Raw genomic sequence first — 12,391 nt, forward strand, 5'->3', positions numbered from 1 at the left:
TGCACCCCAATGTTCATAGCAGCAATGCCACAATAGCCAAACTGTGGAAGGAGCCGAGATGCCCTTCAACAGAGGAATGGATGAAGAAGATGTGGTCCAGATCCACAATGGAATATTCCTCAGCCATCAGAAAGGATGAACACCCACCATTTGTATCGACATGGATGGGACTAGAGGGGATTATGCTGAGTGAAATAAGTCAAGCAGAGAAAGACAATTACCATAAGGTTTCACTTATTTGTGGAACATAAGGAATAGCACAATGGACATTAGAAGAAGCAAGGGAAAAATGAAGGCGGGGAATTCAAAGGGGGAGACGAAGCATGAGAACCTGTGGACTTCAGGAATCAAACTGAGGGATTTAGAGGGGAGGGGGTGGGGGGACGGTGAGCCTGGTGATGGGTATTAAGGAGGGCACGCACTACAATGGGCACTGGGTGTTATATGCAAACAATGAATCATGGAACACTACATCAAAAACTAATGATGTATTATATAATGACTAACATCATCATCATCATCATCATCATCATCATCATCATAAATTATAGGTAATATAAAATTACATTTAAAATTCCAAAATGGGGGCACCTGGGTGGCTCACTGGGTTAAAGCCTCTGCCTTCAGCTCAGGTCACGATCCCAGGTCCTGGGATCAAGCCCCGCATCGGGCTCTCTGCTCAGCAGGGAGCCTGCTTCCTCCTCTCTCTCTGCCTGCCTCTCTGCCTACTTGTGATCTCTGTCAAATAAATAAAGAAATCTTTGAAAAATAAATAAATAAAAATCCAAAATGTACTTAAAGTATGATTACAAATCTAGACATGTCAACTCAAATGAGAAGGAATGTGGGACAATTAAAACTAATTTGTAAACAGGTTTGTAATGTGGAAGTTGTTTTCTTTTTAATATTAATTTTCACACCGTTATTTGGAAATAAAAAGCAAATGTCCTAGGTGCCCTTTTACCCTTTCAAAGCAGGGGTAAAATGCATCCGATCTTTTGAAATGAGACATCATTTCAAGGAATAGGAAGGCAAGCCCAACTTACCTGGAACTTGGTCATTTTTCTCCTTTTCCTTCTGGGGAGAGGCAGAGCTCTGGGACAGCAAAACTGTGGAAGGGAAAGTCATCATGAGAGAGCTGCTAGTCTGTGTGGTGCTTTGTGCCAACAGGAAAAGGTGCCTCTTTCTCCAGGCAGAACTCAGAACAGGAGCTGGATTCCAACTTCCCTTGGGCGCCCTCAGTCAGCTGCCTTCATACAAAAACAGTCCCTAACATAAGTGCTTCTGGTAGTTTCCAGAGCACTCCTGAGCCTGGGTAGGAGAGGAAATGAGAGACATACAGGCAATATAACTTAATGGGGCCAAAGTAGCTGGGTTCAAATTCTGCATTTCTACTTATTGCTTTCTACTTCCTAGCAGCATAAACACTTAGAGAGTTATTAATCTTTCTGCGCCTCGATCCAGTCACATGTAAACGGGGATCATAGTAATGTCAGTATACCCTATGTCCTGCAGTGTCAAATAAGCAGATGCCATTATGCTTCGTAAAACTTCCCTTGCAGATTTGTTCCAAAAAAATGAATGTTTTAAGACGCTCAGAATTCAGAGCCATGACTTACCGTTACCCTAGCAAAGTCTAATGCTGATTGGTTATCCCACAGATAATTTGTTGTACTGCTAATGAAAAACTGTCATGATTCCCCCCCCCCAATTACACCATTTTAGTAAGTGTAATTATTTGAGCATGTTTTAAGCTGGAAGAGCCTCAACTAAGTTTCTTCTCCCGTATTCACGGAGGCAAATAATAACTAATAACCGCAGACTAAGAAGTCCTGCTGCATGTAAACTAACGGCACGCAGCTGCGGCACGTTACGAACAGTTAAGGACTCGCTATGCCGCAGGCACTGTGCGAGGCCGTGCTCACGGCTGTTTTTCTGGGATAAACCACGGAGAACTTTCCCCAGGGTCCGGCTGAAGAGAACTCTCCTTCCGAAACAAGTGTCACGGATGAGTCCAGGCGTGCAGGACCGGCCCCCCAGCGTAAATCAGCGAAGGGCCAGCGGAGCTGCAGCTGGGGCTCCGAGCCCACGCCGGGCTCTCAGGAGCTTCCCAACCACCTGGGGCCCGAGTTTGATGACAGAATTCACGGTCCTGTCCGATCCTGCACCAGGCACTGATTTCTAGCTTTCCTACCCAATCTCACTGAATTCTCAGAACACCACTGGGAAGGCACTAACGCTTTTTTAGCCAAGGGGAAACCGAGGCAAGGAGATGTCAAGTCACTCGCCCGTTGTTTTACCGCGAGGCGGGCGCAGCGCCGGCTGGCAGGTCCGCGACCCGGGCCGGGGACGCGGAGAGCGCGGGAGACCTTCAAACTCAGCTCGCCACGAGCGTCCGCCCCGACGCCGAGGCTCCGCCAAGCAGCGGCACTCTGCCGCCGCTGCCTCCGTCCCCGCCCTCCGCCGCCGGCCGCGACACCCCTTCCCCGGGAGCGAAGGCGGCTGGCTGTTGGCCCCACGCCGAGGCCAAGCAGGCTCGGAGGGACCGCAGGGACGCGGGCTTAACTCACCTCACCGCCAGCAACCTCGGCCCCGACCTCGCCTTCCTGGAGCGGAAGTGCCTCCGAGCCGCCGACTATATCCAGCTCCTGGACTACACTTCCCAGAATGCCCAAGGGGAAGCGCCTCAGGTTTCGCGCACCTGCTGGACTACATTTCCCAGAATGCAGCTCGCGGGACCGCACCTCCCACCAGCTGGCTCCCGGTTCGGGCAAAGATGAGATTCAGGTTGAGTCCTTCCTCTGGCGCTGTAACTGTCAGATTTCTTTTTGTTTTATACATTTCTTAAAGCTCATGAGAAAGGAATTGCGAACTGAAGCTTACACGGTGAAGTTAACCAAGATTTTTAGCGGGAGCAAGTGGGGGGATGGTGCTAAAAATGGAAAACGTAAAAATGGCTTAGGCTGAACCTAAGTTCCTTAGAGAACTTTGGATCTCAAAGCTGCATCACCGTTACGGCCGTCGATAATAAACGGAGTTTATAGCTAATCGCGGTGACGGAGAATACCGCCGCAGCTGACACAGCACTTCCACGGGGCTGTGAAGTCAAGGTTGGAATTAACTGAGAATTGCAAGTTTGGTTTCAATGCAACGAACTTGATTAGGTTTACGTAAGGTTCATGGAACTACAGTCCAGGATTGGGGGGAGCGGGGAGGGTTTTTAGGTGCCAGGTGCTGCTGCTTGCTTTCGAAGAGATTTAAGGTTAATGGAAGATTGAAGATTGATGGAACCTGTGGAAGTTCCCGTGATGAACAGTCAAGAAATTTTCTTGGACGGGAATCTCCTGGAACAGTAAAGGCGTGCTAATGACAACATAGACGGTATATTGTAGGAAGGGAGGGAGGTAGCTAGGAAGTTTCATTCTTCAGTGTCCAAGCTCCACGCGGTGTGTCTTGTGGGGAGGCAAGGGAAAAGAGATAAGGGGAATGTGATTGACTCCTCTGCCACCTTTATTGTCCACAAGGCACCTAAGGGCTATCGACACTGTTTTGTGGCATGAGCTACTCATCCTAATAAGCTGAGAATTTACAAAAAGTTGATACAAACATTGATTATGCTCCAAAGAGAAATATCTTGAATTTCATTTACAAAAATGAGTTGTATTAAAAAACGATTCAAGTGACTTTAAAGATCTAATTGGCTTTATGTAACGATTCTTCAATTGAGCATTATCCCTTCTAGTAAATGGAAGGGAGCTCCCAGGAGCTGCACAAATGGTCCATACAAGGAGGTTATTAACAAAAAAAAAAAAAAAAGAAGAAGAAGAAGAAGAAGAAGGAGGAGGAGGAGGAGGAGGATCAGGGGAGGAGGAGGAGTTGTGGCAGATGAAAATAGCTCTATTGCAGGGAACTTCAGAAAATACTGTGGTATGTGCTTTTTATAAAATTTAAATTGTTTTGTAATTCATGTTCAGCCTCGGATTATTTCATTACATAGTTTTACTATGTACTGTTCTGCTCCTGACATAAAGTGTTTTGTGGTTGAATAACCCAAATGAAACCAGGAAGCCACGATTTTTCTCCTCAGATGGAAATGTATTTGTAGCTTTTTATTGTGGAAGTTTTCAAACATACACAAAAGCAGAAAGAATAGTAAAATGTACCCCATATACTCATATCCTAAATTTAATACTGTTATAACCATCTCATTCATATATCATTTTTTAAAATATTTTATTTGTTTATTTGACAGATCACAAGTAGGCAGAGAGGCAGGCAGAGAGAGAGGAGGAAGCAGGCTCCTTGCTGAGCAGAGAGCCTGAGGCGGGGCTCGATCCCAGGACCCTGGGATCGTGACCTGAGCCAAAGGCAGAGGCTTTAACCCACTGAGCCACCCAGGCGCCCCTCATTCATATATCATCTTTATTTTTTAATTTTAGATACGGAATCTTAGAACAAATCCCTAACATCGTGTTTTTAACTCCTCAATACTTTGGTAAATATTTCCTTAAAATATTTTATTTCAAAACCACAGTATCATTATCACACTCAGTAATAATTACCAATAAATCCTTCACATCTCCCACTACCTGTAGAACTGTGCGCAGAGTTAGGGGTCTCCAGAAAAAGAAAGCGGAACTATGGGTTTCATGACAGAAGTTATTTTAGGCCCCCAGCTGTTTTCTGTTATCCCCGTCCTACTGGCTCTACTTGCCTTAGCACACCTCTTGCAAAACCTCCTAGGAGGTGTCAGAATTACAAAGAAATGCAAAAACCTCAGTAGTTGTGGATTTTTAAGGGAACAATGAGAATGCAAAAACTAAGTCTCTAGCAGTCCAGGATATAGCCTAACCATATCAGAGAAAATAAACCAGCAGTAGAACTCCAGTGCTCGCTCTTTCTTTCTTTCTTTCTTTCTTTCTTTCTTTTTAAGATTTTATTGATTTATTTGAGAGAGAGACACAGTGAGGGAGGGAACACAGGCAGGGGGACTAGGAGAGGGAGAAGCAGGCCTCCCACCAAGCATGTGGGGCTCAATCCCAGGGCACTGGGATCATGACCTGAGCCAAAGACAGATGCTTAAGACTGAGCCACCCTGGTGTCCCATCCAGTGCTCTTTCAAAAGACCCCGTGTTCCTTACCCAGGACGAGGAGCTCAAGACCTCATCCAGTTTATACCGGCTCTCAGAGCATGCCCATAGTCCCATACCCTTGTCTAACAGTTACCTCTGCTTCATTATTCCACTAAAGTCTTCACCCTTAGAGGAGCACAAGATTCATTTAAATAATAGGCATGTTTTTTAAAGAGCATGCGCAACCTTAGGCCCACCTTTGCATACAATGATGAAGCTCCCTTTGCTGAATATTCATCCTAACCCCTAAAAAGAAACCTCTCATCCCTGCTGGGGGAGTCACAGCTTTGGAAGCTTGTCCCTGTGATCTCCTTATTTGCTGCAAACAAAATTTCCTTGGCGTGACAGCTCCACCCAGTGTAGTCTCTACCTCTAACTCACCAAGGAGCAAACTCACATTAGTTTGGTTGCAGAAACAAACTAAAATGGGAGTCTCTTATGTCAGGGACAAAATGGAGCTGGTGAATGCAAGTGCAAAAAAGGAAACTTATAACCTAACCTTGAAGGAATGTACATCTCTTCTCAGAAATCAACAGAAGACACCAGCCAGTTCCCAAATGCCTGGTCTGTTCATGGCCATCTCTGGACCTCCTTTCCTTGACTCTGCTACCCTGATTCAAGTAAGAAAGATGACTAGGCAACCAATGAACTAAAAAAAGCCAAATGACTTTTATATTTATCCCATAAATATCCCTTAGCCTGTGAACAACTCAGAATTCATTGTTTCTGTAGCCTTGAGTTTCCTGATTTGCAGGTCAAAAGGCTTGCAGTAAACTCATCCTTCCGCTTCTGTTTTACTCAGTATGTAGAAATTGCCTTGACAATTGACATGCCCAAGCCCTATTCAAATTTTTCACGTCCAAAATCTCTCATAACTGCTTTGTTTAAGTCAATGTCCAAACAGAATCCATTCATTCTATTTATCTGCTCAGGCACATTTATTCTTTTTTTTTTTTTAAAGATTTTATTTATTTATTTGACAAAGATTACAAGTAGGCAGAGAGGCAGGCAGAGAGAGAGGAGGAAGCAGGCTTCCCGCTGAGCAGAGAGCCCGATGCGGGGCTCGATCCCAGGACCCTGGGATCATGACCTGAGCCGAAGGCCGAGGCTTAACCTACTGAGCCACCCAGGTGCCCCAGGCACATTTATTCTTGAATACTATCCTGCTGTTCCTTTTTTCAGACCTTTGGCCTGCTGAGGAATTGCGTCAGTTGTCATGATGTCCCACATCTGGGATCTCTCCAATTATTTTTTTGTGTCATTAAACAATTTGTTTCTCTATCTTATGTGTTTGCTATAAAGTTTATTATTTTAAGTTTATTAATATTATTTTTTAGTACTCTCTACACCCAGCTTGGGGCTCGAACTCATGACCCTGAGATCAAGAGTTGCATGCTCTTCTGAATGAGCCAGCCAGGCACCTCTATTTCTTAAAGTTTTATTTTATTTTTTTCAAGATATTATTTGAGAGACAGTGAGAGAGAGATAGAAATAGAGAACGAGCATGAGGAGGAGTGGAGGGAGAAGCAGACCCGCTGCTGAACAGGGAACCTTACACAGGGCTCCATCCCAGGACCCCGGGATCACGACCTGAGCCAAATGCAGACGCTTAACCGACTGAGCCACCCAGGTGCCCCTTAAAGTTTTTAATTCCCATTAGTTAACACACACTATTATATCAGTTTCAGGTGTACAGCATAGTGATTCAATTCCTGTAAATCTACAGTCCTGATTAAAGTACATCTCTTTTGCCAAAAAGCCATGGATGATACTAGAAATATCTGAAAAAGATTAACTGAAACCAGTTCAAATCCTGGGCAATGTTCCTCTGAATAGGAAAATAAGTAACAGCAAATATGTGAAAAATAATGGTTTTAAAGAAAAGAAACTTTTTAAGGATTAGCCATTTTAAGATCAAAGGATTCCTCCCCAAAGTAAAAATGTTTGGTAATATCTGTTTTGCAGTTTCTTTTTTTTTTTATAAAGATTTTATTTATTTATTTGACAGAGATCACAAGTAGTCAGAGAGGCAGGCAAAGAGAGAGAGGGAGAAGCAGGCTCCCCGCTGAGCAGAGAGCCCGATGCGGGGCTTGATCCCAGGACCCTGGGATCATGACCTGAGCCGAAGGCAGAGGCTTTAACCCACTGAGCCACCCAGGTGCCCCAGTTTTGCAGTTTCTTATATTAAACAGGATCAGTCTGATTACAGGAAAGACAAAAGGACTGCCAAATTAGAAAGTATAACAGAGGCTTCCATTTTGAGTAATGGTAAAATAGGTAATTCCTATTTGCTTAGAAACACACACACACACACACACACACAAAGTCTACTGGTAAGCATCAGTAAACTGACAATGTGTACAGAATGAATAAGCCTGTAATTCAGGAGAACAGGGAAGCCTAGACAGAAAGCTGGTTACTGGGAGCTACTTTTCCCCCCAGGGGCGTAGGCCAGTTCTGAAAACAGTAAGGCTGAGAAGCAAGACTCTTATCTTTGACATGGTCATGGGTGTAGGGTTATAAAAGTTTGAGTCCAGGACCTGCCAAAAGTAGGTAATTGATAAAACTCCTATATTTTGGGGTTTTTAAAAGATTTTATTTATTTGACAGAGAGAGATCACAAGTAGGCAGAGAGGCAGACAGAAAGAGGGGGAAGCAGGCTCCCTGCTGAGCAGACAGTCGGATGCAGGGCTCGATCCCAAGACCTTGAGATCATGACCTGAGCTGAAGGCAGAGGCTTTAACCCACTGAGCCACCCTGGCACCACTGAAACTCCTATATTTTGTACAGGATACCAGGAACCACTGCACCTAGGGGAAAGAGTAAATAGCCCATAGATCTGCCCTGGCAGGGATCTGAAGCCCAAATCCAAATTAGCTATATCCTTGAAGCTATAGAAAAGGAATCCTGAATTTGCTAATGCCCTCAGCTATCTGAGAGTCAAGTGAATATCCTCTTTGGACAAAAGATGTCATCCTAAGCCTGAAATCATTTTGACAAATTTTAAAATACAATGTTAATATCAGACTATATATATATATATTTTTTTAAAGATTTTATTTATTTGTCTGGGAGAGAGAGAAAGGGAAAGAGAGGGAGAGAGAGAGAGCATGAGCAGCAGGAAGGGATAGAGGGAGAGGGAGAAGCATGCTCCCTGCTGAGCAAGGAGCCAGACATTGGGCTCGACCCCAGGACTCTGGGATCATGACCTGAGCCGAAGGCAGACGCTTAACCCACTGAGCCACCCAGGTGCCCCAGACAAAATATATTTTAAGGCAAAAAAGCATTGATAGACCACACAAAAGTTGCATATGTATGTTCATAGCCTATTATTAATAATATCCAAAAAGGTGGAGGGGCGCCTGGGTGGCTCAGTGGGTTAAGCCTCTGCCTTCAGCTCAGGTCATGATCTCAGGGTCCTGGGATCGCCCCCGCATCAGGCTCTCTGCTCAGCAGGGTGTCTGCTTCCTCCTCTCTCTCTGCCTGCCTCTCTGCCTACTTGTGATCTCTCTCTCTCTCTGTGTCAAATAAATAAATAAAATCTTAAAAAAAAAAAGGTGGAAACTAGTATCTATCACCGGATGAATAGGTAAGTAAAATGTGGTTTATCCACACGATGGAATATAATTTGGTCATAAAAAAGGAATGAAGTACTGATACGTGGATGAACCTTGAAAACATGCTAAATAAAAGAAACCAGCCTAAAAGGCTACATAGTATATGATTCCATTTACATGAAATGTCTAGAATAGAAAAACCCATAGAGACAGAAGAAGACATAGAAGGGGCTGGGAGGAAGGCAGAACGCGGAGTGACTGTGCGTAGGGATTGAGTTTCATTTTGGAGTGATGGAGATGTTCTGGAGTGAGAATAATGGTTGCACATTCTATTAACATACTGAAAGCCATTGAATTGTATACTTTAGAATCATGAATTTTATAATATGTGAATTATATCAATACAACCACTTTAAAAGCATTCCTAGAGAGACTCTTCATAGTGATAAAATGTTAAATTCACCAAGACCATAGGATAATTCTAAATTGTATGCACCTGTGTAATAAATAGTTTGGTTGAAATTTGTCTCCAGGTCCTGGAAGATAGGCCTTAAATCTTTAGAATCTGGGGCGCCTGGGTGGCTCAGTGGGTTAAGCCTCTGTTCTGCCTTCGGCTCAGGTCATGATCTCGGGGTCCTGGGATCGAGTCCCACGTCGGGCTGCTTCCCCTCTCTCTCTGCCTGTCTCTCTGCCACTTGTGATCTCTCTCTCTCTCTCTGTCAAATAGAAAAAAAAATCTTTAGAATCTGCTGAGTGATAGGAATCTTTCTTATTCGGGGGGGGGGGCGCGGTCCTCAGACTATACCTACTAGTTTATGCTGGAAAGATGAGTTATGGGGAACCCCTAGATAGTTTATGATGATGGAATGACTCAGGGTGGGGGTGATCACACCAGAAAAACTAACCATGTGGTTCGAGGGTTGGGATTTGAACTGGGTAATATTAATCTGTAGGGGGAAAGGAGGCTAGAGATTGAGGCACAAGACCAATGATTCAATCAATCATGTCTACAGACACTGAGGCTTCGGTAAGCTTCCCTAGTTGGCAATATTCTGAGTATTGTCACACATCTGTTTGCTGAGATGGCAACATGTCCCTCCCAGACCTCAGCTTATTTGTCTCTCCTTTTGGCTGGTTCTGTTTATATACTTTTGCTAGAACAAAACTGTAATTCATAAATATAGTGTTTTCCTGAGGTCTCTAAGTGGTTACCGTGAATTATCAACCTGAAGGGTTGGTGGTCAGCTGGTCAGAAGTAAGGGTGGCAATGGAGTCCATGAACTTGCAGCTCTTGTGAGGACTTGAAGTCTTATGAGGACTGTGCCCCTAAAATACGCAGTCTGACTTACCTCTGGGTAGTTGGAATGAGAGGAGAGGTCATTGTACCATGTAATAACACAGGGGAATACTTTGATGATCTCAGGGTAGGAAAAGTTAATAAGTACATAAAGTTCCCTAGTAATAAAAGGAAAGATTGCTATATTAGACCCTATTCAAATTAAAAATGCATCTGTTCATCACAAAACATTATGAGACCTCATTTTAACAGTGAACAAAAATACTTTAAAAATCCCATTTCTAAGACATTTGGGAAAGCAGGAACACTGACTGGATATTTGATGATGTCAAGGAATGTTTTATGTGTTGGGGCAGAGAGAAGGAGAAGGGGGAAAAGAAATAGAGGAGAAGAGAATGTATTGTGGTTATGTTTTAAGAATAAAATTCTTATCTCTTAGAGATACATGCAGATGAAATGTGTGGAAATTGCTTCAAAATAATACAGGTTGGGAAAAGCAGGTGGAGATAGAGATAAAATAAGATTAGCCATGAATAGTTATTTGTTAAAACTCAGTAATAAGTATATAATGGTTCATTATATTATATGCATTTAAATATTTTCTTTAAAAAAACAGGTTATAAGACAGTAAAGTGACAAAATGTTAATTTCACCAAGACCATAGACAAGTAAATCCAAGACCATAGACATAGTAAATGACGGGATGGGAGAAGATAAGTGCAGCACATATATCTGACAGAGGGCTTATATTAAAAATATAAGAAGAGCTCTCACAAGTCAATAAGAAGAGGCACAAGCCAATAGAAAAACAATCAAGACACCTGAAAGGCATAATACAGGAATAGGAGTCCTGAGTGGGTCCCTCTTCCCCCTACTCCTAATTCCCAGTTACCTGTATCTTTTGAGGCAGCCCACAGCTGCTGGGACCTGTAGGTGAATAACATTGCCAGCTTCCTTATAGCGCAGGTGAGGGAGCCAGAGCTTTCTTCCTCTTCCTTGGAAAATGCCTCAGTGAGTGTCTCAAGAGTGAGGAAGTGAGGATGTCAGTGTCTAGTCTGATGTCAAGGTCTGAGAAGTTTTACTGTGCCCAAGAGGTATATACATTCCAGTTCTAACTGTGATTATGTAATAACTAAATTTAAATCAATTGTTTGAAAGGAAGCAAGGGAGAAATTTTTTTTAAAAAGAGCAAATATCCAGAATGATGAAGTCTGGCAAGAATTATAGACTTGGGGCATTGAGGTACTTACTTTTTTCCATTTGTTCCTTCATTAAACAAATATTTTTTAAAAGATTTATTTATTTTGGGGGGAGGGGCAGAGGGAGAAAATCCATGCCATGTCAGCCATGAATCACCTCCTCTAACTGAATCCCTCAACTCAGTGTGACATAAGCTCTGCTCCCGGCAAGTAGGGCCAAGAAGACCTTCTCTCTCCATTTCCCAGTATAGGGCTATCATCTCTACCCAGGAGGGACAGGCTAACATCATTTGTCTTTCCCTCCAGCTTGATGATGCGGAAGCTCTATTCCAGGCAAGCACGGTTGAGAAGTCTGGGACTCCTTTCCACACTCAGTCCCCACTTGGAGTGAAGGTTCTTCTCCAGGTGTGGCAGACAAGAAAAATGGACCCTGATTGATCCTGCCCCAGCTTGCTCATGGGACAGAAGTCTTACCTCAGGAGAGGCTAGCTAATAAACCAAGGGCTCCTATCTCTGTATAATACCCTGCTTATAGAGAGGAGGGTCGCTGTCCCAGCCCCCAGACCCAGACAAGTGTGAAACATTCTGCCCAGGAGGAGAGGCAGACCAGAAGAACAGAGAACTCTGCAGCTCTCCCTAAAGGGACTGGCTTTGTTTGAAAGAGTGTGGATGAGTTCAAGCCCAAGATCATTGTTCAAAACAAGGGAGATTTTGGAGAAGAGGAATTAAGAGGAGGTTAGTACCTCCATGGGAGCAACAATAGAAACAGAATACCTCTTAGAGGCTTGACAGAGAGAACCAGAGTGAAAGAGAGAAATGGCTAAGAAAAGCCCTCGTCAGGTTGGGGCAAGCCTCAAAGGCCTACAAAAGGGCCCATGGATTTACTGGTGAACTCCACCAAATATTTAAAGAAGAATTAACACCAATTCTTCACAAACTCTCCCAGAACACAGAAGCCAGGGATACTCTCAATTCATTCTATAAGGCCTGTATTACTCTGATACAGAATCAACAAAGATATCACAAGAAAACTAAAGATTAATAGTCCTTGCGAATATAGATGTAAAAATCTTCAATGAAATACTGGCTAACTTAATCCAACAGTACATAAAAGGGATTATATAGAATGACCAGTGGGATTTATCTCAGGAATGCAAGGTTCGTTTAACATCTGAGTATCATTAATGTGATGTACCACACTGATAG

The 12,391-nt window shown here is 43.5% G+C and overlaps 1 protein-coding gene across 1 annotated transcript in view; it reads right to left on the reverse strand.

The window, feature by feature from the left end:
- ZNF235 (zinc finger protein 235) overlaps positions 1-1,100 on the reverse strand; it is a 39,269-nt gene extending 38,169 nt beyond the window's left edge. Inside the window, exon 1 of the mRNA XM_032838866.1 lies at positions 1,047-1,100. Coding sequence (XP_032694757.1) covers positions 1,047-1,061 — 15 coding nt within the window. The 5' untranslated portion in view covers positions 1,062-1,100. The remainder of the gene's footprint in view (positions 1-1,046) is intronic.
- Positions 1,101-12,391: the final 11,291 nt, after the last annotated feature.

The sequence above is a fragment of the Lontra canadensis genome, unplaced genomic scaffold (genome assembly GCF_010015895.1).
Source record: "Lontra canadensis isolate GAN:19392208 unplaced genomic scaffold, GSC_riverotter_1.0 scaffold107, whole genome shotgun sequence".
Lineage (NCBI taxonomy): Eukaryota > Metazoa > Chordata > Mammalia > Carnivora > Mustelidae > Lontra > Lontra canadensis.